A 24,409-nucleotide genomic window follows, 5' to 3' on the forward strand; every position below is an offset into this window, starting at 1 on the left:
TGGCAGAAGATGTGATGGGTCACTGCTGGGCAGTGGGGAGTGGGGAGAGAATGACTTTAATGTTGGCATTTTTAATTGATGTAAAACAGAAGAGCAGTTAGGGGAGGTGTTTGCTGTGGAAAACCAGCAGCATCTCTTGCCTTTTTCTGGAACAAGTGAGAAACGTTTGAGGCCTTTCAAGAAGGGGACTGTTTTGAGTCACCATCACTCAGGTTCAAAAATAATTGAATTGTTGCTGACTTCAGACTTAAGATCACTACCAGCTAGGTGCTATAGAGATTTGTGGCTGCTGGAAATTCCTGTAGCTCCACTGGGTTTTAGCATGAGGGCCTTCATCCCAGGGCTGACTCTACATGCAAGGATGAGCAGAAGAACCCAAGCATCCTAAAAGCCACATGTAGAACTGCTGTCAGCTTCAAATGTGTGCATCCAGGCAGGAACTGACTCTTCTTTTTGTGCATGCTGTTCTCAGCTACTGGCAATGCATTGCTCAGTAAGAGTAAACAGTCTGCAGTTGAATACTGGCTTTTTTACAGGGGTAGTATTTCTGTGCAAAGGTAGGAGGATCCTAGGCGATGGTATTTGCCTGGAATTCGGTTTATACCTAAACTCTTGCCTTCTCCACAGAACTGAAACTTATGTATTGGCTCTAGACTAGAAGCCCAGATTAAGCTTGTTTTCATTTTGTGATCTGAAAAGTAGAGCCCTCAAGTATTGTTGCTGTCATAATTTTACTCCCATAAATTAACCATGAACTTAACAACTTTTTTTTCCTTTTTTTTTTTTTTTTTAAGCTAAGGATGTTACTTACATCTGCCCCTTCACTGGAGCAATCAGAGGAACCCTTACTGTTACCAATTATAGACTATATTTTAAAAGCATGGAACGGGTAAGCTTTTGAAACCATCTGCTTTTGTTGGCTATTCAATCTTCAGACCTAGGTGTTCTTTCAGAGTAATTCTGTGTGAATCATAGCTATATGTTTGGGAATGTAAGCGTAAGGGAGCAGTCACTGGGGACTTTTTCCCCCTCCCCTTTTTAAACTCACAAATTTCAACTGTCTACAGGACCCTCCTTTTGTCCTAGATGCATCTTTAGGTGTAATCAACAGAGTGGAGAAAATTGGAGGTGCTTCCAGTCGTGGTGAGAATTCGTATGGGCTGGAGATTGTATGCAAGGTAAACTTTTATCTGTGTTTAACAACAATAGGGGAAGGGGAATATACATTTTAAAAGGTTTTCTCTGTAGTATTGTAGGAAGTTCTAGAAAACATTTCAGTCAGTATGACTTCACACACTTCAAAAAACATATGATTTTAAAAGTAATTTTCAGGATTCTCCAGCTCCACTTATATGAGACGAGACCCAGACCTTTATTCAGGCTTTGTTCTAGGTAATGTCTTTTTTCATAGTGGGAAGCCTAAGCCTGCATCCCACTAATGCAGTTCTCGGGGTTGCTCACCAGGCTATCCCAGGAAGACTCCAGTCATTGTGGAGTACAGGATGCCTTTCACTCACTTGCATTTCAAGAGCAAGAAAGGGGCACGTTTCCCCCTAAATCATTAGCTTACATCTACCTGCTGCTGTGCTTTGTGGTAGGGGACTGGCAAGTAGCCTTCAGTCGTCCTCGAGGCTGTTCTTTCATTTCTTTCAAGCCAGTAGATATTACACGTGTGCCTCTCAAGAGCCCTTGGAATAGTTGGAAATGCAAACTTCACTGAAAATTAACAATTCGTCTCCTAGTGTCTACGTACTGTAGACCCACAGTGTAGATAAAGCCACCATCTCCAGTCCTAAATTCATACCTCCATTGTTCACCAGGGCACAGCCCCTCTGCTTCCCTTGCTGTCAATGCAGGAGGAGCTAGATTCTCAACCTCATGGGTCTCAGGCTGCTTTTTTCAGAGCCCCCTCAAGGCTGAAAGGATGCCACTTTCTGGATAAGGGCAGATGGAGGAATGAAAATGAGCCCCGACAGCTCTGGTCACTGCTGTGATTTCGAGGCACCAGGAAGCTGAGCAGACTCACAAGCTGTGGGCGTGCTGAGTCAAGAGCAGTTGATGTAATCATCCAGCTGCTCCCATGTCCTATTGCAGTCATGATCCTCCCTGGCTAACGTTGAGGTGCTTGTGCTGGCAGGCCACTCTGTTCCCTGTTTTGATCTGGATTCCTAGTTCTCAGCCATTTTGCCTATATGCAAATTTGCACACATGGTCAGGTTTGGAGTGAACTGCATCATTTCCTTGGGTGGGAAACACAGGCACAAACTATATGGTAGGTATTTTGGCCCTATGTAGCTTGGCCCAGGATATGCAGAGCAGTTTAGTGCTGTATCAGGTACAGATACAGCTGATGCATTCTGAAATGTTCTCTATCTGAGACCAACTCCCTAATCTCTGTCTTGTGAGATAGTTAAGTCTTTAGCGGTTTATCTCATTCTCTGACTTGCTGTACTATCTTCATATGCTTGAACTTGATAGCTCATTTCCTGTTGGTGGCTTTTAAACTGTTTACTACAGGTGTTTGAGTTGTAGGCTTGGCTGGAAAATCTTTTATCTTAGAGATGCTTTATTTAGTTTCTGAACTTGATTTTGTAGACGAGTATAGAAAGGAGGTCTTGGGTTACCACTCCATGGAAAGTGTGCTGCTGTGCAAAGTGGAGGAGTTGAAACTTTCTGAAAAACTAGAAAACTATTCTCTAGTGCTCTCAGAGATGGAAGCTTTAAAGGGATATGGCATTAGTTGCTTTGCATCAAACTGGCTGGGCTTGGGCACCCTATGTGCAGTAGCTCTACGGAGGTACTTTGTGAGGCAGTCCCTGCCAGTCTTCTGGCACAGCCCAGCCTCAGAGCCTGGTAAGAGCTAGGAGGTCTGTCTCTCAAAGTCCTGCCGGTCAGGGATAGCTTGTCCCTGAGTGGAGCTCTCCTCTAGACTTTCAGCAGGTAGAAAGCTTCATGGAGAAGCAAGATGCCACTGATCAGGCATGCCTGTGCACTCCCTCTGCTCTCTGCAGGTGTGGCAGGGTTTGGAGGCTGCAGACGACCACTGAACCAAGCCTGGAGTTGCAGTACAACGGTGTTCAAAGTATGGTACTAAATCAGTACTAGAAAGAGCATTGTGATGTGACCCTATTTTGAATGCTGGCTTTTGGTGTTTCTTTGGATGTTGAAGTGGTTCAGAAATCTGCAATTTGATTTCCCTCTTTTTTCCTAGGATATTCGAAACTTGAGATTTGCTCATAAGCCTGAAGGGAGAACTAGACGATCCATATTTGAGAACCTAATGAAATATGCTTTCCCGGTTTCAAATAATCTGGTAAATATTTTCTTTTCAGTTGTTACCAAAAGACACAGAGTGGCAGTAAGCTGTTTTGTTTAGTCCCATCTACCTGGATATTCACATGGGGTACATTTTGTTGAAGGAAGAGAAATGCTGTTCTTTTAAATATGTCTTAGAATTAATTCTGCAGGAATTTAGATTTTGCAAAAACAGGACAAGTCTACTACTGTGGGGCTGGATTCCTTCATGCATGGAAAATAAGTTATTGATACTCACATCCTCATAAAAGAGGGAAAATATTCAAAGCACAGTGACATCCATCAGAGGTTTGGAGCAAATGGTGACCGTGCGGCTCCCAATTCTGGACTGCAGTTGGTTCATCTGTTCTGTTGTGTTATGACACTGCAATTTTGCTTCAAATACAGGTTGAAAAGATCTAGTTCTTAATATGTAAAAGCATTCTTGCCCAGGTAGTCTATTCTTCCTCTTTAATAATAAACTCCTTTTGTCCATGAAGTACTAGGTAATAGGCAAGCATGGTCAGGGATATAGAGGAAAGTGCGTTTTTGTACTAATTACCTGCTACAGTGAGCATGTTGATCTTTTTCACAAAGCCCTGAAAGAAAAGTTGTGCAGTGGGGGGAAAAAAAGGTCCAGTCATGAGTTGTTATTTGAGATATCAGACATCCTGGAACTGGGCTCTTAATTGTAAATTTTCTTTCTTTCAGCCACTTTTTGCATTTGAATACAAAGAGGTTTTTCCAGAAAATGGATGGAAGGTGTATGACCCCACGTGGGAGTACAGAAGACAGGTGGGTACTGTGCCATGTCCTTCCTCATCCACTTTACTCTTCAGAAGCGAGGCTCTGTGCAGTAACGTTATTACAGGTTTTATGGAGTGGAGAATGATCCTGCTGACAAATGTCGTGTGGGCTGGGTTAGGACATTGTTCTCCACACTGCAGTGATTGATGACAGCAGTACAGCTTTAGAGATAGTTGCATCCACTGATGGAGATTACACAGGCTGCAGAAAACTGACTTTAGGCTGTGGTGGAAAAAACTATTGCTCTGGCTTAGTCATCAGCCACTGCTGGCGATGCAGAACGAAGACGCGTTTTGCAGGTGCAGACATCCCATCGTTGAGTTTCACACCTCAGCTCTTGCTTGTATCAGTTTTAATTCTTTCCTGTTTTCTGTAAGTTATCTCAAAGAGGAACTTAGAAGGAAAATAAATTACATGTAGAATGCCGCCTTTTTCTTGAGGAATCAGCGTAGGGATCAGCCTAGAGAGTGTTGCGGTTAACCTTAGCTTGGAACAGACAGTTGCAGTGTGTCCAGAGTAGACTGGTCAAAGCTGTTAATGATCATGAAGTGGTAGGCTGTCAATTAGGAATACTGCGATAAAAACTTGAGTGGTCCTCCCTGGGGCAAAAGATGTGAGAATTTTGTTTTTTATAATGAAATCACTCTTGTCATAAAATCCTCAAGTTGAGGAGACAGCCCAATTTGGTGACAGTTTTTCCTTGGACACAGTAAACTTTTGTCTCATCCGGATCTGCCAGGATAAAACCAATTTTCCTTTGTAAAATTAGGCAATTTACAGCCCTGTAATTTAAGGATTTATTTGGGTCTTTCCCATAAAGCAAACCAAAACAAGACATCTGCCCTAGCCTAATTGTTCGTCCAATTCCTAACATCCAAAACCTAAGGGAGGGATTCATTTTCCTGGCTTTAGTCTTCTAAAAGCTGGGCATGCCTTCTAAATTGGTTATCTAGGCCTGTCATTAACAGATGGGGAGAGAGAGCTTCACTGTTGGGGGTGATTTGTTCCCTCCTAAAATAGCTGCCTAAGATGGATCGCTGGCTTCTGGGCTGCTAATTGAAAGCAAGATGTATCTTACCTCTGCTGTCTTCATTGCAAAAAAGTGTATGTTTTGCAATGAGATACCACAATCTAAAATCCTAGTAGAAACAAACTCCGGTCATTTGTAATCAATGACACGCATAGTATCTAAGGTCGACTTTGACTAATAAGACCAGATAATGCAGTGATTATTGCTTTGTTTAGAATTTGCCTCTTAGTAGTTATTTTAAGGAAAGATCTGTTTATAAAGAAGGATGTGCAGCCCAAGCTCTGCGGCAAAGATGCTTCTTTACAGGACTGAGAACTTTAGAGTAAAGACTAAAGAATTCCTGTGCTATCAAAATAATCTCCATTGAAAAGCACAGCATTCAGTTAGCCAAGCTTCAGTTAAAACAGATGAAGTACAAAAGACATTCTTGCGATACCTGCAAAGAAGGAAGGGTGGCTCTTGAGAATTTCAGGGTAAATAATTCAAATTTCTTAATCCTGGCTTATCTGTTTTTAGAATACAGGCTTTTCTATCCATATTAGTTTTTATATTGTGATTGGCTGTACCTTAAATTTGGCAGGAGCTTGGTTACATATACTTACATATTGGATACATATATTTATATGCATGTGATTTGCAGCTCTCTGTGGCCTTTCTGTAAAGAAAATGGGACTCTGGGCTGTGATGTCTTTGTTTCCGATCTCACGAGGTAGCACTGTTGTGTGCAAAGCATGCCATGATTGAGACATTGCTGCAGCAGGTACTTCTTTCATTATGACCTGCTTTTGTATCATTTTTGAGTGGACAGGAAAAACTTAGCCTGACTGCTAATGTCAAGAAACTGAGCTGATGTCTGTGTGCTGAAGCCCTCAGTCATTTGCTTACATTGGTAACTGCAAAAATGAATGCAAACCAGGAATTTTTGCAGCCGCGACCTATCTGAAATTTACCCATGATGGGTCACAGCCATTCCCATTCCAGATCATGCAATCCATCTGTTCTGGTAGCTTATCTCCAAAAGTGACCAATACCAGCTGCTGAAGAAGATGCAAACTGCACTGCAGTAGACATTTATGTTCTGATCTGGCCAGGAAGAGAATTTCATCCCTTTTGTTAGAGTTGATTTAGGTCCTGCAGCGTGAAGCTTTATGTCCTCTCCAAAACTTTTAGGTATTTCAGTCTGTTTATTTAATTTCAGCATTTGTAACTATGGATGTTCAATTTATCTGTGTGAATGTCTTAGTCTTTTTTCTTAATCCAACCAGGTTCTGTTAAAGCAATAACAAATACTGCAGTAAATCAGGATTATGTCCCGAAATGGCAGCAGGGATTCATTAACAGTGAAACAAAACTGGCATCATCAAATGAGATAATGGGATTACTTGCCTCTGACTGTATGAATTGTGATCAGAAATAGCAAAGCAGGACATACGCACTATCTGCAGGACCTTTTGGAATTGGTTTAAAAACTATTAGAGAGGAGCTGGCCTAGGGCATAAGCAGCCCAGCAGTACAGCCAGGCATTAACTTGGTATATCTTAGGCCAGGTTAGTCATTTCCATGTGGGAGCAGGGACAGAGAGAGAGGGGAACAGCGCGAAAGCAGAAGCCAGCTACCAAGCATCCAGAAAAGACTTTCAGATTAGGATCCATGGTAGGATCTATGTCTACACTGGTAGACATGGCAAGTTTGCATGTGGTATGATGAATTTTTTTTTTTTTTTCAGATTAATATAAGTATGTTGATATGATAGAGATTGTAGTAATTAGGAAAGATATTTGGTAAACCCCTACCTTCTCTGTTAGCATTCTTGGGAAAGAAGGAAATATGTAACTTATTAAAAATCTGTGATTGTGTAAAACTATGGGGAGTAATAAGCAACCTGCAGAGAACAAAAGGAACTCAGAGGTTTGGGATTTAGTTGGTAAATGGAATCACATGTGGCAAATGAAATTTAAAACTGAAATTGCTCCCTGATTTTTATTACACGCGGGCTGGCAGAGTATAAAACAGAATTGCAAAGTGAATAAGACTCAGTTGAAACCAAAAAGCCTTGAGATCCCTTTGGAGTAACTTAAAGCTTTCATTTTCCTTAACAAGGTGGGGAGCACTTGGAAAATATTACAAGGTGTTGTGAAGCTGGAAATGTGTGATGTTTCCCTACAGAAGTCATGCTTATCTAATTCTGTCCTCTGGGCATGTGTACCAGGGTGCCACAGTATAGGGCTGTGGTTGCTGCTTTCAGAGAAAACATACAGAACTTAATAATTCAGAAGAGGAGCTGACCTGTTTGGAAGGTACAAGAAGTGCCCAGCATTACTATACAACCAAAGTGGGAAAGGTAGAGCATGAGAACAGCATCCTACAGAGGATTGTTGGGTGTAATTTAGGGGAGCAAAATGAGGCTTGAACTTGTTAGATGTCCCATGGTTTAACTGAGGTCCAGCTTATACTAGGTATGCATCTACTGTAAAACGGATCACAGCTCTCTTGTGCCAAGTGGGCACAACCTGGGCTGAGTACTTGGCAGAGGGACCAGCTTGGCTGGGGCAGCTGTATGCTGTGTTGGTGTAAGGATGCACCTCAACTAATGTGCTCAGTCACTTTGTATCTTGTGGCTCAAACCAAGTTTGAGAGAGGCACTGCTGGTGTACCTCGGGACCCTCCCTGCCTTGCCCACTGTAGCTCAGGATGTACCTGTGTGGCTAAGCTCAGAATCAGTCTACTGGATCCCATAGAGAGATGTGACTGTGTGTAATTCCAGCAAGGAAATTATTTTTTTTCCTGTCAGTGAAAGATCCTCATGTGCTTAAGCTTAAACGTGTGCTTTGCAAGGTGGTGGTTTCAGTGTCATGCTAGTGTGCCTTCAACAGTTTTTCCCTGCAAACAGAGAAACTCCATCTTCTACAATGTGCATAGGTCAAGTGATAACTGGGCACAGGTCACTGAAGTAAGGCACGAATGAATATCTAGAGGGAAAGCAAGTCTGGTTTGTGTGTGGAGATGACACAAAGGCTGCACCTCTGTGGTTAGATGATACTGTAGTAAGGAGCGTTCCCAAGCACTGGGGTGCCTTCATCACAAGTTCCAGGCAAAGCTTCAGTCCAAGCTGTTACTGTCCCTCTTTTGAGTACGTTTGAGTATCTTTAGCCATGCACAAAGACACTCTGCCAGCAGGGTATGTGCAGGTTGAAAGTATAAAGCAGTTATTTACTGGCTAACACACAAAACAGATAGCAAGGACTTAACAAGCTACTAGGCTGAGCATTAGCACTCATCACCTCAGAGGAGGTATCTGAAGAGACTTTCCTGGCCAGGCAGGCACTAGCGAGAGGAGAAGGATCAGCACCTGCACCTCCCTCAGTTGTGTTGTTGTTGCCATCTGGCACCAGTAATGCCAACACCACTACACAGATGAACCAGCTGTTGGCCCTCACCCAGTGACGGCCTACTAGACTCGCAGTTTTTCTTTTTGCATTTTTTACCATTTTGTGATGTTGTTTTCCCTTGAAACTTTGAGCTCCTAGCGATCCCCATCTCAACAATTCTCTTCCTCTATCTGCAGTTTTACATTTCTTGCCTCTCTATGGATTTTCACGCAGCTCTTTCACATTGCTTTGCAGTGTCCTTGGCGCTCTGAGCTGCAGTTTGCAGCTTGGCCGTGTCAGAGCTGGGACCTGAAGAGACAGTTGAGCCCTTGTAGAGCAGAGAAGAAGGAGGGCTGCAAGGCCAGCTTGCCTGCTGCCAGACCTGGGCACAGTTCAGAGGTTGGCACAAGCCAAGGATGACCAGTTCAGACAAACTGCCCTGTTTTAAGGATAAATGAGTTTAATAGTATGGATGCGAGGCATACTGTGCCAGCTGGCCTCAGTGAGAACGGTCATGGGCATGTTTAATTTATGACTATAGATGCGGCCATATTGCCTTCCTCACTTTGCCCTCTGGCAGCAACCAACCACGTGAGTTCCCCTGAAATCAGTGTCTACTAGTGCTGTTAGTTTACCTGGAGAAGACAGACCTTGTGCACCAGTCAGGGCAGCATGCTCTGGTCACTAATGTGGACACCCAGCAGCCACGTTCCATGGCAGCTTCTGGACCATCAACACCCGCTGTTAGCAAGGCATGCCTGGGTTCCTCCTGCAGGTGCACAGGCAGGCGGCTCCCAGAGCTGGTCCTGAGCCTGCAGAGGCTTCTTGAGTTACATCTGTAACAGCTTGGGTTGCTTTGATAGCAGGCTTTTGGGTGCTTACAACTTCCCAGGAAGCAGTGAAATGCATCTTATATGAGGAAATACCAATGTGCTTTATATCATGTTTAGCTTTTTCTATTGATTCCAGCTGGGGAAAGTGCAAATCCAAAGGAGCATGAATAAATGCCCAAGCTACACTGCATCATGGCAAACGTCCTGGGAAGATGCAAATTCAGCTCCTCTTCTAGCCTACTTTGCTTATTTCTCCTTGCTTTGAGTCCTTAGAGAAAGTCATGATCTGAATCCAAAGCCCTCTTTGGGTGGTGGTGTGATTCAAGGTTCCTGTTTCAGGGGAAAGCAGACATTCCTTCTGATTCAAAGGATATTTGAACGCTGATATACAACATCTTTTCTTTCTTTGAGGGATTGTCATGGGTTTTCCTGGTCTGGGCTATTGCAAAGGAAAGATTTCATTGATATTTGTCAGGGTGGCGGCTGAAAGAGCTTTGGAGGTGTCAGTTCTGGATCAAGCAGCATGTGCTGAAGCTGTTCTGCCCAGCACTGTGCAGAGGGTGATTTACAGTGCCAGTGACTGTTCCATCCTCTCAGTGAACACTGGTAGGGTTGCAGGGTAGAACAAAAAGGAGCTTTTCTTCCATGTAACTGCTTGTCAAGTCCTATTTTCCTGGCCAAGAGTGTGCCGACAGCATAATTTTAATTCAGATTTGGGGGAGGTGAAATCTCCAAGCGTGGCTGGTGGATCCATTGCGGTGCAGTCACATACTTAACAGGACAGGACTGAGAACGATTTAGTCATTTGCCATTAGTTCGCTTCCAGATAGTAACCAGTTTGATAACAGCTGATGGACAGCTAAGAGCAAGAGTTTTGCTATTCCCTGGTTGACAGCAGAGCTGGTGGACCCAGGAGCTCTCATCCGTGCTGTGTACAGCAGGTAGGCCTCTGAGCATGTTTTACCCACAAGTAAGCTTGGACTGTGTACACACTGTCTGAAGCCTGTTTCTGCCACTTCTTTGTCTTCAGGCAGTGCCAAAAATAGCTTTTCTCTGGGGTTTTGGGGTACTCATGATCCTGGCAGCTTTGCTGATTCCTTGTAGTAACATTTTCTTCCCAGGGAGGGCCCCAGGATCAGGGGTGGTTCACAAGCAGGGTGTGACCAGCATTAGACAGAAGGTCTGTCCTCTCCTCATATTTCTAACCATGACCTGTTTTGACAGCACGACTCACCGATCTGACAGGGAACTGGCTGCAGTCTGTATGGGTCAACCATAATTACCACAGCTCGTCTGACTTGTGTTAGATTTGTCATTTATTTCCTGTGGGAGCCACAACAGTGGTAATCAGTGTCCCACCACCCTTCTTAGAATGAAGTACTGTTTATTAGAACAAAAGTAGGTATTGTTTTAAGAGCTGATGTTTCTCTAAATCAGACCCTCTGCTTAACAGTTTGGCCATGTTCACTGTAGTAGATCTGTCTTCCCCACAGAGATGCTTTACGTCGATGCTCATCCCTGCTGCAGCATGCATCTGTTTAAATTTCTCCTTGCAGTCATGCAGTAGCAACAACACCATTTTGACCTGTTACTCCCAGCATCAGCCAAACTAAGTCTGCTGATTGTCAGGATCTGTCCCCATTGTGCTTTGAGTGTTACCTGGAGGTTATCATCAGGGAAGCTGTCAAGTTGCTTCCCCATCAGGGCATGCTGAGCTCGGTGATGTGTGTACAATTCCCTGCTCTCCCAACCCAAGTCAGAGTAGTACAACCAGAGAGCTTAGTCTGAGAGGAACATGGGAGTTGCACATCACTGTCCAGATCACAGTGGAGTAGTAACTCCATTTTCTATCCCAGTTCCCACCCCACCATGTTTGAGCTAAGTGCTGAGAGAGGAGTGAGGACTGTCAGTCTCCCATTCTGTCCCGCTCCAGGCTCTCCTTTAAGCACCATGATGAGACCAGGAGGTGGGTTAAAGATGCTCTCAGGGAGATCACCTGTGTTGCCACAGTTCCTTTGCCATAGATGAGCCTGCAGTCTCCTAGTTTTCCTGTTCTTCAGTGATCTGCCTCTCTGGGAAGAGGCATGAAATGCAAGTTACCAACATAATACAGTCCCAGGCTCCAGCCCTTAATGTCGTTCATTAACAAAAGCTGCCTTGAATTTCAGGTCTGGGGATTTGACTGTGCTGAGGTCTCAGAGCAACTAATTTGCTAACCTGCTGTTGTTTCCTCTCTAGGGAATTCCCAATGAAAGCTGGAGGTTGACCAAGATTAATGAGCGCTATGAGCTGTGTGATACATACCCTGCCATTCTAGCTGTGCCCGTAAACATTCCTGATGAAGAATTAAAGAGAGTAGCATCTTTCAGATCAAGAGGACGCATACCAGTGAGTGTGACAAAGGAAGCCACTTTGATGTGGTGTTGTTACATACCTTTGGGCCATAAATAATACCAAGATCAAGCTGAGTGGATTCCAGGGAGCAAATAAATGGTCAATGGATAATAAAAGTGACAGCATGTTTGAGGGGTTAGAAAGTAACATTAGCTGCTGGAACTACTGTTGGGAAAGACGAGTAGACTAAACCAAAATGAGAAGATAACTTAGCACAACCCAGACCGAATCTCAGTTCCGTTCCTGGGAAATGCAAAGCAGTCCTATCTGGTTGTTTACAATTGTCTGGCCTACTCCGACTTTCAGACTAGAGGAATACTTAGTGATACTCTTGATGAAAATGCTGATTAAATGTAATGAAGACAAACATAATTATGATGATTATTTCAGCAGCAACTGAAAATGTACTTTTTTACTTCTCAAGATTATAGAAAGTTAAATCTGTTCCTAAAGTGCTTTTTTACATTGTGTAATGTAGAGTAAGACATAGCCCAATGACTGCAGAGCAAGAAAGTGTTTTTGTGACTCATACAAACAGAGAGAAAATAGTCTGCATCATATTTAAAAGTCAGACTTAAACCTATTCAGTCACCTCTTGTTTGTTCAAACTCTGGGAATGGCACCAGAATGAATGAGTAAGGACAGAAGAGTTCTTTCTTTGAATCGTGTTTTAATAGAATCCAGCCTTCTGGAACCAGCTAATAAATGGCAGGATCCCAGAGCAAGCCATTACAGGAAAAACACTTCAGTGGTTTAATGAATCCCATTTTTCCTTCATTTCTTTCTCTTTTTTTTCCAAAGGTGTTGTCATGGATTCACCCAGAAAGTCAAGCAACAATCACTCGCTGTAGCCAGCCAATGGTGGGAATGAGTGGCAAGCGAAGCAAGGAAGATGAAAAGTACCTTCAAGCCATCATGGATTCTAATGCTCAGTCCCATAAAATCTTCATATTTGATGCAAGGCCTAGTGTGAATGCCGTAGCCAATAAGGTCAGGTGCTTTTTCCTCTGTCTAAAGCTGGAAATGTAATAACTTGGAGCACGTTTCCTTCCACCATTTCAAATTATTCCTGAGGATCCCAAAGGGTTTTCCACTGTGAAGGGAATCATATGCAATGATCTGATTCTCTAGACAGACTTTTACACCTGCGCTGATATCTGTAAGATATCAGTGTGACTACAAAGGTCCATTTGGATTAATCTACAATGGAAAATGAGATTGGGGGGGGGGGGGAATCAAAGTAATACTGAGGTCAACGTCTAGCGTCCTGGATCTTGTGCATCTCCATTTTTCACTTCGCATGGCTGAAAGACTGCTTCCTCTAACACCATCAGAACTCTATCCATGTTAACCCTCATGGGAGCAGAGGATACTCAGCACTGCTGAAAATCAGGCATTATGATCTTTAATTTCAAAATATAATCGGGGATCTTTAATGTCTAGGAACGTTCTTCCTGCTGTTACAGAATCATGGAATGGTTTGGTTGGAAAGGACCTTTAGAGGTCATCTAGTCCAACCCCCCTGCTGTGGGTGGGGACATCTTTAACTAGACCAGGCTGCCCAGAGCCCTGTCCAACCTGACCTTGAACGTTTGTAGGGATGGGGAATCTACTGCTTCTCTGGGCAACCTGTGCCAGTGTTTCACTGCCCTCATCATTAAAAAAAAAAGTCTTCCTTATATATAGTTTAAATCTACCTTCTTTTAGTTTAAAACCATTAACCCTTGTATTGCAACAGGCCCTGCTATAAAAGTCTTTCTTACAAGCCCCCTTTAAGTACTGAAAGGCCTCAGTAAGGTCTCCCTGGAACCTTCTCTTCACCGGACTGAACATCCCCAACTCTCTTAGCCTGTCCTTGCAGGAGAGGTGCTCCAGCCCTTGGATCATTTTTGTGCCCGCCTCTGGACCCGCTCCAACAGCTCCACATCCTTCTTGTGCTGAGGGCTCCAGAGCTGGATGCAGCACTGCAAGTGTGGTCTCACCAGAGTGGAGTAGAGGGGCAGAATCACCTCCCTCGACCTGCTAGCCATGCTTTTGATGCAGCCCAGGATACGGTTGGCCTTCTGGGCTGCAAGCACACACTATTGGCTCATGTCCAGCTTTTTGTTCACCAGTGCCCAAGCCCTTCTCTGCGGGGCTGCTCTCAATCCCGTCATCCCCCAGCCTGTATTGATACTGGGGGTTTCCCCGACCCATGTGCAGGACCCTGCACTTGGCCTTGTTGAACGTCATGAGGTTCTCACAGGCCCAACTCTCCAGCTTGTCTGGGTCTCTCTGGATGACATCCTGCCCGCCTGGCTTGTCAACTGCACCACTCAGGTTGGTGTCACCTGCAAACTTGCTGAGGGTGCACTAGATCCCACTATGTCATTGATGAAGATACACAGTACTGGTCCTAGTACGGGCCCCTGACAGACACCACTTGTCACTGGTCTCCATCTGGACATTGAGCCATTGACTGTTACCCTCTGGATGCGACCGTCCATCCAATTCCTCATCCACCAAACACTCCACCCATCAAATCCATCTCTCTCCAGTTTAGGGAGAAGGGTGCTGTGGGGGACCATGTCAAAGGCCTTACAGATTTCCAGATAGATAGCATTGTAGCCCTTCCCTTGTCCACCGATGCAGTCACTCCATCCCAGAAGGCCACTAGGCTGGTTAGGCAGGGCTTGCCGTTGGTGAAGCCATGCTGGCTGCCTTGGATCACCTCCCTGTCCTCCATGTGCCTTAGCATAGCTTCTAGGAGATTCTGTTCCATGATCTTCCTGGGAACAGAGGTGAGGCTGACAGGATGGTAGTTCCCAGAGTCCTCCTTTCTACTCTTTTTAAAATTATGCCTCATGCCATCACTCTTAGGCCCTGTTTTAATGGTAGAACTACCATTTTTTGTTGTACTAAAGCTGTTTTTTTTTCTTTAAATCTGCCTTTGCCACTACTTAGGGAAGGCAATTAGTGTGTGGGATATATCCCTTTATAATAGTATGGTAAATTTGTAAATGACAGACTAGTGAATCTAATGAGTTAGCAGCTTGAATGGGGATAAATGATAATTACAGAGAAAGAGAAGTCTTGTAATGTGATATTCTTTGGTAAAAATTATAGCATTCATTACCTATTGCAGAAAAGAGACACAAAGTGTGTGCGTGTACAGGTTTGCTCCCTATTGTAAGATAAATCCAATGTTTTCTACCTGCTTTAGATAGCACAATCACTGTGGTATTTTGTCAGCTGATATTTGCTTAGGAGAAAAGATGGGGATGAAGTATGAAATATGTTTTTGCTTAATGATTTGTATGTGGATTTTGTTCTTCAGGCTAAAGGAGGGGGCTATGAGAGCGAGGATGCCTATCAGAATGCAGAATTAGTGTTCCTGGATATTCACAATATTCATGTTATGAGAGAATCGCTGAGAAAACTGAAAGAAATAGTGTATCCCAATATTGAGGAGACTCACTGGCTGTCTAATTTAGAGTCAACTCACTGGCTAGAGCATATCAAGGTATGCATGTCTGCGTCCACTGGATGTGGCTGAGTAACCACAAGTGCATAGCAGTCTGTTCACTGCAAGGTGTATCCAGAGCTAACTCCGGTGCCAGATTTTCAATTAATGAGAAATTGAAACACTTAAAATTTGTTTTCATTTATAAACAACTAGACCCACAGTTTCATGGAATGGGGAGTTTTGAGGAGATGGGAAGAGGGACAAGAGAGGGGCCGAAATACTGGAAGATGGAGTTTTGGAAGTGAAGTGTGGTCCCAGGTAACCTGTAACTGTTCCAGAGTTTCCAAGCTCTTGACTCAGGGATCCTTGACGTCCTGGCGTTACTGCCTGGTCCAGACAGGGAGTTGGGAGTTCATGCCGTGTCAGGCTTTCAGGAATCCCAGTGGAGTCAGAATGAGTGGGGCAAAATGCTTCAGCTTCTACAGATGTTGGTTGTCAAATTAAGCTCTTTCTCGCCTAGAAACGTCCAGCTTACATTGTCGACCTGCTAATGCAGACAGGCAAATTGCTTCTGGGGTCGTTGCAAGGCGATGACCATTTCGTGTTCATGTTCAGACACAGAATGCTCTTGCATTTTAAATCCTGACCTGTCCAAGACCTGAGCTTAATGCAAGGGCTCTTCTAGAGCTGCACCTACGCTGTAGTTTAGATGTGTTGTCATCTTGCAGGAACAAAAAATGCGTTCACCAATTTGCTGTCCTAGTTATGAAGTAGTTGGAACTGATCTGCCACCCTCCTTGAGGCAGACAGAGCCCTTGGTTTGTCCTGTGTTGTCAGTAGCCATTTTTCATTTATAGTTTCTGTGCCAAAGAGGTTTTGTAACTTTTTTTTTTTTCCCCTTGTCCTAGCTCATTCTTGCTGGAGCGCTTCGGATTGCTGACAAGGTGGAGTCAGGGAAGACATCTGTGGTTGTACACTGCAGTGATGGCTGGGACCGGACAGCCCAGCTCACCTCTCTTTCTCTGCTCATGTTAGATGGCTACTACCGAACTATCAGGGGCTTCGAAGTGCTAGTGGAGAAGGAGTGGCTGAGCTTCGGCCACAGATTTCAGCTGGTGAGTCACTAGCCCTTGGAAGGCACTGAACAGAAAGTTATTGTCCACCTTGAAGGATTTCAAAGGAGTTTAGCCTTTCCTGTGAGAAGTCTCCCAGCTGAAATCGCAAAAGAAAGGTGAATGCTGCTGCTATTGTTTTCTGCCTATAATTCCAGTCATCTCTTAACCTCCTTGGAGAAAGCGTTGGTTAGATAGGAGGAACCAGGTGGTATTAAATCTCTCGGGTGCCTGACTGGTATGTCATATTCCCATGCTCAGGCTTAAACTAGCAGTGTGCTTTGGATTCAGGATAGGCATTTCTGCTGGGAATCAGCAGAGACCACAGGGGTATTTTTTGTCTTTCTTACCAGTTCAGTCCATTTTCTGAGACTGCTTGGACACCATCATCTAACAAATGCCTTGGTGCTGAACAGATGGAGGAATTTGGTTATGGCCTTGATCTCACGTTTTCTTCAGGCACATCTTTTTGGGGAGGCTTTTAATTGCTTAGGTAAAAGATCAGTTTGAGACTGGACCAAGAGACAGCTTGTGGACACAGCAGTTTGTTACAGTTTGCACTGATGGGAATCAAGAGAGCCTTTCAGTAATATCCTTTCTGTCTCTGTTCCTATTGTGTTTTGCTTGTAGCTGGTCTCTTGTGGTCACTGAATTTTGACACCGGCCACAACAAGGTCTGTTCACAGCACGTGTGATGGTGGGTCATGTACTCAAATGCTCTGACAAAAGTGGGGAAACTGAGGCACTAAGCAACTGAGGTTCTGCTGCAGCAAAACTGTTATCTGGTGTTCGAACTATGAGTGTTTTAGCTTCCCTGTCTATACAAAGAAGATAATGATATTGATTTCCTTTGTTGAGGGGAGAACAGTATTACAGAAGAGGAAGTGATGTCTGTTATGTGCATGTTCTTATTCTGTCTTTGTACGGCACTTAGGGCTCCTGGGTAATGTATAACCAGTAATGTACTATACTAGTTATATGGAATCAGGCCTCGCATGTCTTATCCAAGGCCACACAGCACGGTCAGGGTTGGAGGCCTACTTCTGGGGGTGCTTTCATCACTGCCCCTCTTGAGGTGGCGGGAGATGGGCTGGATCAGTGTTTGTACAGGACTTGGAAGCTGCGAGGTGTTGTGTGACGGTTATTGCCACATGCCGTGCCTGTAGGTAGTGTTTAGATCTAGCACACCGTACTACTGAAGTAGCCAGGACGACAGCTGGAACTGAAGCAAAAAACATTCTCATTTTTTTTCCTTCTGAACTTTAGCTATTAACTGAAATCAGTGCCAGCATAGCATCTGGAGCCTCTACTCAAACAACTCTTGTTTTAATTTAGCATTAAAATATCCCTGTAAAGAAATTTCACTTCAAAGACGAAGGGAGTAGCTGTGCTTTACTCCTTTGCCCACTGATATGGACAAAGCAAAATCAGGACTCATTTGAAGCTTCTTAAAGCAGTTGGTAAAGGCTTGGGTGACTGAGAGAAGACCCCAGCAGTTTCCCCATGGAGCCCCATGTGACTTATCTTATATGTCCTGCTCTATTTCAGAGAGTTGGCCATGGAGATAAGAATCACGCAGACGCAGACCGCTCTCCTGTCTTCCTCCAGTTCATTGACTGTGTCTGGCAAATGACAAGACAGGTAAATAGTTGGGTGGCACACGTGTCCACAAAGACACTGTACCAAGACGTGGTGCAGTGTCTGGCCACAGGAGTAATTGCCAAGCTGACCTGCACAGGCTGTCCTTCCTGGGCTTCTTTTCCTTTTTTGACTCTGGCAACAGGTTTCTTGGGAGTCTGTATAGCAAAGAGCCTTTATGCACAAGTTCACAGGAAGGCCACGACACTGGCTTGCATCAGATTAGATAGTCAGTGGGTGCTGCTTACAAATGTGCTGCTATAATAAATGTGAGCTTGTGAGAAGCAGCTTGCCTCACCCTGAGGTAGGGGACAGCTGCCTCACATTTATCATGGGCAGGAGCAGACACCCCGGCCATCCTCACTGGCCCACTGTGCCTTCAGAAGCATAAGTGACCTGAGGTGCTAACGTAAGGCTCTAGCATGATGGGTGCATGCAGATCCCTGTTGGCTCTGCTCAAGCTGATACCATAACCAAACCTGCAGGGAAGACTTGCATTTGCTCCATTTTAACTTCTGAAGGCAAACATACTGCTCCTGATTCATACTTGAGGTACAGTCAGGAGCTGAGGTCCTTGCTTCAGACCAAGCATGGCAGAAGCACAGTTCAGGAGAGACACACTGTGGCTGAGAGACCTTTTCCCCCAGGTATGTAGGACCTGAAATATTTTTTCATGTCTGCTGCGACATTTGTGCTGCATTTTAAGCAGATGTCAGCCATGGTCAGGCAGTTCTTTGAAAAAATTAGGCTCATCATGGACAAAAACAGGTGAAATGGGAAAGGATGCCACTGCATAGGAAGCTGTACCATATCCAAGCAGAGAAAGAGGGAGGCATTACCATCATCAAAAGTCACTCGCATCGTGCTGTCGTTGTGTTGCCCCTAGAAGCAGGCATCCTGACCTGCTGGTGAGGTCCGGCTGTTGCAACCAGAGCAGCCTGGGAAGGGAAGGGTGGTTAGTGAGGAAGGAAGGCCTCCTGCTCTCCTTTCCATTGCTCCAGCATGTCTTTGCAGTTCACTGCATGTATTGTTACTGACCCTTTGTGGAACTTCAGTTCTCCCTGTCTTGGTTCTGATTGTTTCCGCATGGAACACCAACAGCAAACACAGCCCCTGCCCAGACCCCTGTTCCTCCCGCTGACCTGTGTTGCACGATGCCTCCCTGCTGTTCGCTCTGGGAACTGCTCTGTTGCACACACAGGTTATTTCCATTTGGCCCTGGGAGATTTCAATTTCTTTTTATGCATTATTTCATATATGCTTCAGCCTTTTATTCACAGTCTCATTTCGTAGTCTGTCATTAGGGGCAGGCACAGCAGAGCAAGCTTCAACTTGAAGCTGCACTGAGTGTGTCTAAACACAGCAGTCAAACCCTTCAGACCTCTGGCTTTTGCTCAAAATTCCTCTCTGCACATGTAAAGCAGGTTTCTAAGAGAGAAGCTGTTGCTCCTGGAAGGAGCAAATATGATCCTGAATATTCTGCCAGGCAAAGAAGAGAGACAAATCCTGGTTTAGAAATAAGGAAGAGCAGCCAAACTCCTTACCAGAACCACAAAGTGGGAGAAAGTTTATTTGCGATTCCTGTTCTAAAACCTAACCTAATTTTCTGGTCTGTCTGAAGTTCCCTACAGCATTTGAGTTCAATGAGTACTTCCTGATAACCATCCTGGATCACCTGTATAGCTGTTTGTTTGGGACCTTCCTGTGCAGCAGTGAGCAGCAGAGAGTGAAGGAGGTAAAACAGCTTCTCTCCAAGGTGAAGGCATGGTACGGTGGTTGCTTTAGGTGGTCAGACAGCGCTAAAGGAGTTGTTTTACCACTCAAAGATAGCAGTAGATGCAGGTCTGGGTAATGCCAAGCCCTTCTCTTAACAGCTGGGTCACGGGGTATTTTCCTTTTTGTGCAAACTGCTGTCTGTTGGCGACTTACATGTCAGAGCAATACCATTTCCCTCTGGACAGTCCCACGGCTGTCAGCATGGCTTTCAGCTGCTCACTGGTGGCTGAGCAGCTCCTGGTGTCTCCTGAGTAGTTGGAAATGCAATTTTTCTTTGAACTCCAGTTTAATTTAACCTCCTCTGTGGAAACTGGCACCATTTTGCCCTCCCTTTTCCTTGCAATGGTCTCATGAGGTTGATGTTAACTACCAAGTCTGTATTGCCATTCTGCACACTACAGCAAGTAACCGGTCTCAATGTGCATTCTTGCTGCGCTTGCATTTTTCTGGGAGAGGACAGAGCTGCTAGGATGAGGAAGGACATGCCTCTAGGTCCTGCCACCAGCCAGCTCTGCCCTGCAGCCCAGCCAAGGTTTGTTTGCCAGGGGAGGAGCGTAAAGATGTGTACACTCAGACCATTCACACCCTACCCTATTCACACCCAGTCTGGGACCAGAAGGAAAAGCAGTGATGCTCATTCCGTCCCACCTACCAAAAGATGAAGCGCTTTGGCACCCCAAGGTTGCAGCCTAACATCAGAGACGTATGTTGAGGACAGTGCTGTCTGAGCCTGATGTGATTATATTTAACAGCACATCAGTTAACAAATAAAAATAGTAATAAAAAAGTAAATTTCTGTAATGCAGAAGTGATAGCATTGTACTGTAGCGAAATCAATGACCCTGTTTCTCCAGACTCCACAGCGATCGAATAATTTTAATTTCCAGAGAAGAAAACCTGTGTGCTGTTTGTATGTGGGTTTGGGGGTTGTTTTTTTTTGTGGGTTTTGGTTGTTTTGTTGTTGTTGTTTGTTTTGGGGTTTTTTTTTGTTTGTTTAAGGCCTCAGCTTAGCAAAGTACTTAATCGGGAAAGTACTTCAACACTGCTTTCACTGGGACTATTCACAGGCCTGATGATTCCACTAGATCAGGGCCTAAGTCAAATGTTTGTTTTTTATTTTTAATATGTGTGTGCAATTAAATACTCCAGGAGCACTTTAAAGAGGTGAAGTTTAACTAAAGCTTTGAGGGTTCACCTGCCACCGTCCCCTTGCTGTGCCGATGGCGATTCCTGGTCTGTGTTGGCAGCTGGGTGGCGAAGGGAATGCTTCCGTGCCAGGGTGCATGTGCGCCTGCCTGTATCTGTGTGCCCTGATTACAACAGCCACATCAAAAGAACGAGGTTTTGTTTTCAAGCTACAAAAAGGCAACCAGCTCTGTATTAGTGAGAGGCTGTGTATATGCTGCTATATATACTTTGTATATAAATGCTGGGATTCGTATGAGAAATAAAGCCGTCTCCCCCCGCTTCCCTTACAGAGCCTTCCAAAAAAGACTGTGTCGCTCTGGTCTTACATCAACAGCCAACTGGAAGACTTCACTAACCCCTTGTACGTGAGCTACAACAACCACGTCCTGTATCCCGTGGCCAGCATGCGCCACCTCGAGCTGTGGGTCGGCTACTACATCCGCTGGAACCCCAGGATGAAACCGCAGGTACGTCTCTTCCAAGGGTCCTGCTTTTATTTCCCTCTCTGCTGGAACTAATACGGTCATTTTGGAGCTCAAGACCTTTGAAGCACAAGAATTGATGTACAAACTTATGCCGCCACTGCTTAAATCTAAAAAGAAATGCCTAAATTCAAATGCAAGTAAGTGAAAGAGCAACATCTACTGCAGGAGCTCAAGATACTCATCGGTTTGGAAAATTTCTCACTTAGAATATGAGGAAAATCATCTGTTCTCTCTTCTTTACAGAAGAGCCTAAAACTCCAAAATTTCTTTGGATGTAGGATTCTAGATCTGAGCTTTGGGGCTATATTTAGATTTGCTGCTTGCTTCGGCTGTCCAGGGCACAGGGGTCTGACTGCAAGCGTTACACTCCTGAGCTGTGGCAGCAGGGAAACTGGCGTGCCCAGGGCAGGCACCTGAGAGAAGGAGCCTCAACACGGCCCTAAGGGGTGGAATCGCTTTTTAATAGGAAAGGGCATATTCCTGGATTGCCTCAACGTCCACCGCAGTTAACAGAGCTCTGCAAATCTGGGGCATTAGATACAGGAGCCCAACAAATGCTTTCCTGACTGTTTAACAGTCAGAACTATGTGAAAATATTTGGATAAATCTGTGTTGCTTTTTTCCCCCAAAGCCCTGAAATTATGTCCAGGCCAGTGTCCCCCAGAAACGTGAGAGATTAGAGTTTTGTAGTGGTCATCTTTCAAAATAAACACTAAGTTTTGTTTAGCCACTATTGCACCATGCATGTTAGGTAAAATGAGTATCCTAAAGCCAGAGCGACTACTCGCCCCTGGGCTGGAGACAGTGCTGTTGCCCACGTGCCACCCCTCCTTCCCTCGTGGCTGTGTGCCGGGTCAGCAGCAGCGTTTTGTGGTTCAGGCTTCCACTTCCGTGCTTATTTGCCAGCCCTCAGCTGCGCATTTTCTTGCAGGAACCCGTCCACAATCGCTACAAGGAGCTTCTTGCCAAGCGGGCTGAGCTGCAGAAGAAAGTGGAGGAACTGCAGAGAGAAATCACCAACCGTTCCACCTCATCCTCGGAGAGAGCTGGCTCTCCCGCGCAGTGTGTCGCTCCCGTACAGACAGTTGTATAATACAAACTTTTTTTGCCGAGTACCTTCCCAGGACCACAGGGGCAGCTTTTCTGAAACCCTCTGGATTTCCAGCGTGGTGTCTGGGAGATGCCAACCTATTTATTATTTCTCTCCAGGGTAATTTATTAGTACTGTAGCACTAGAGGAAGCTTAAGCTAAAACAAACAAACAAGGCCCCCTATGCAATTAACCTTCTCAGTGGCTAAGATAATACAAGCTAATTGCACTTGCCACCTAAAACAAACCTAGAGCTCGCTCTTTGTTCACTTACGTGCTAGAAATCACTTGGCTTTAAAGAGAGACTGTGTACTAGAAGTACCGTGGAGGAAAAACATCTACTCAGAAGTTTGAACAAAATCTCACCTTTGCTAAAAGGCAATACTGACTCTGTGTTGGAGCCTAGAACACAGCTGTGGAGCCAGGAGACCCTCCGCTCTGTCTGCATAGCAGTGTTAATGAGAGCCGTTGCCAGCGTACTGAGACAAGCAGTGATAGCACCTGAAACACATCCCTGGTCTTGCTTTTCCCTTCACTTTGATCTAGATCATGGGAAGCCATGTAAATGATGCCTTATTTAAAGAAAGGGCAGCTTCTACCAGTAAAACACAGTGGTAGAGGAGCGACCTACGTGACCGAACTTTGTAGGACAAAGTTTACTTCCACCTCTGCAACTTGGGAGTCTCGCTCATGGTTTACATTGGGTGTGCCAGGATGCAACTTCAGCACCTTTACTTCTGAGGGGGGAAGCAGAGTATGGCTCCCCGGGGCTTTCTGCGGCTCCTCTGTCCTCCAGTGCCTCGTACTCATCAGGGGAAAGGTAGTGGAATGCCAGGGGGCACGTGTGAACTGCTGGGATCAGTCATTCCATTTTGCTTGGGTAAACGTAATTAGTGACTTCAGTGCTTCTGTGCAGGATCATAGTGGCATACTTAAGGTATTTCAGTTTTCTGTTAACTAATGGAAGTAACTGACTATCAACCAAAGAAGCCTTTCTGCCTGCGTTGCAACTGCCACTTAATCACAGTAGACTAAACAGCTTAGCCTGTTTCTGAGCCCTATGTTTAGGTCTTTCTCCTCATAGCATACTTCAAGAATTAAGTTTAGTCAGGTGACGTTAAGTCCACATTCAATTGTAAAAACACAAGATTTTACCAGAGAAGTGGAGACAAAAACCACACTTGGTGGCCAAGACTGCCCCATTGCTCTTCCAAACAGGTAAGGATGGGGCTGTAGAAGATAGGGCTTACGGTGAAGGAAGTTGTCTGTGGGAGGAGCTTTACTCCAGGCTGCTTCTCTTCTCCGTGCTAAGGAAGAGGGGCACTGCTTGCCCTGGGGTTCTGTGTTGCTCTTTTATGACAGGACCCCATACTGTGGTCAGTTGTTCAATGTATCCTCCCGCATGCTTCTTCACTCCACCTCGCTTCCACCTTAGTATTTCTGAGAGGGTACAAGAGTGGGCCAATTTACGCGTAAGAAACTGCCTTTCAAAAGCCACATTCCTTCTGAGGCAGTAACAATCATTTCCCCCCGCAGCCTCCATCTCTGCTCTGCTGCAGTCAGTGTCTCAGTGATTACACAGGAATCCACAGCCACCTTTGGACTGAGAGTAACAGGCCCTACGGCATCACAGCATTTGTTACAGGGTGGCCTGAGACATGGCTCAGTAGTGCAAAGAATCCGTGCAAAATACCCTCTGAAGGACCTGGATTTGCTTTAAGGTTAAAGGGCAAATCTGCTCTTACACAGTGATTGTATGTAAGATGGTTCATAGCATTATTCTCTTAGCAAGTTGACTATGTGTGTATATTTTGTTTCTTGAAGGCTGTTTGGTTTCCTTAACACTAATAAAAATTCATAAATGGGTAAAGTTCCTGTGCTCTTATTTTCAACTATGTGGTTCTCCAAAGGACTTGCAGGACATGCACGCATTAAAATAGCACAGGAAA

General features: G+C 44.8%; 1 protein-coding gene across 5 annotated transcripts in view; it reads left to right on the forward strand.

The window, feature by feature from the left end:
* The window catches only part of MTMR2 (myotubularin related protein 2), a 65,123-nt gene extending 40,793 nt beyond the window's left edge, over positions 1-24,330 (forward strand). For 4 of the 5 annotated variants that reach the window (XM_064441330.1, XM_064441333.1, XM_064441334.1 and 1 more), the window contains 12 exons: positions 795-889; positions 1,068-1,178; positions 3,212-3,313; positions 4,006-4,089; positions 11,571-11,720; positions 12,528-12,716; positions 15,043-15,228; positions 16,080-16,286; positions 17,832-17,924; positions 19,543-19,677; positions 21,176-21,352; positions 22,302-24,330. In XM_064441330.1, coding sequence (XP_064297400.1) covers positions 795-889; positions 1,068-1,178; positions 3,212-3,313; positions 4,006-4,089; positions 11,571-11,720; positions 12,528-12,716; positions 15,043-15,228; positions 16,080-16,286; positions 17,832-17,924; positions 19,543-19,677; positions 21,176-21,352; positions 22,302-22,463 — 1,691 coding nt within the window. In that variant the 3' untranslated portion in view covers positions 22,464-24,330. The remainder of the gene's footprint in view (positions 1-794; positions 890-1,067; positions 1,179-3,211; positions 3,314-4,005; positions 4,090-11,570; positions 11,721-12,527; positions 12,717-15,042; positions 15,229-16,079; positions 16,287-17,831; positions 17,925-19,542; positions 19,678-21,175; positions 21,353-22,301) is intronic. The other variant, XM_064441331.1, reaches the window with a different exon arrangement.
* The last annotated feature ends 79 nt before the right edge of the window (positions 24,331-24,409 follow it).

This window comes from Phalacrocorax carbo, chromosome 1 (genome assembly GCF_963921805.1).
Source record: "Phalacrocorax carbo chromosome 1, bPhaCar2.1, whole genome shotgun sequence".
NCBI lineage: Eukaryota > Metazoa > Chordata > Aves > Suliformes > Phalacrocoracidae > Phalacrocorax > Phalacrocorax carbo.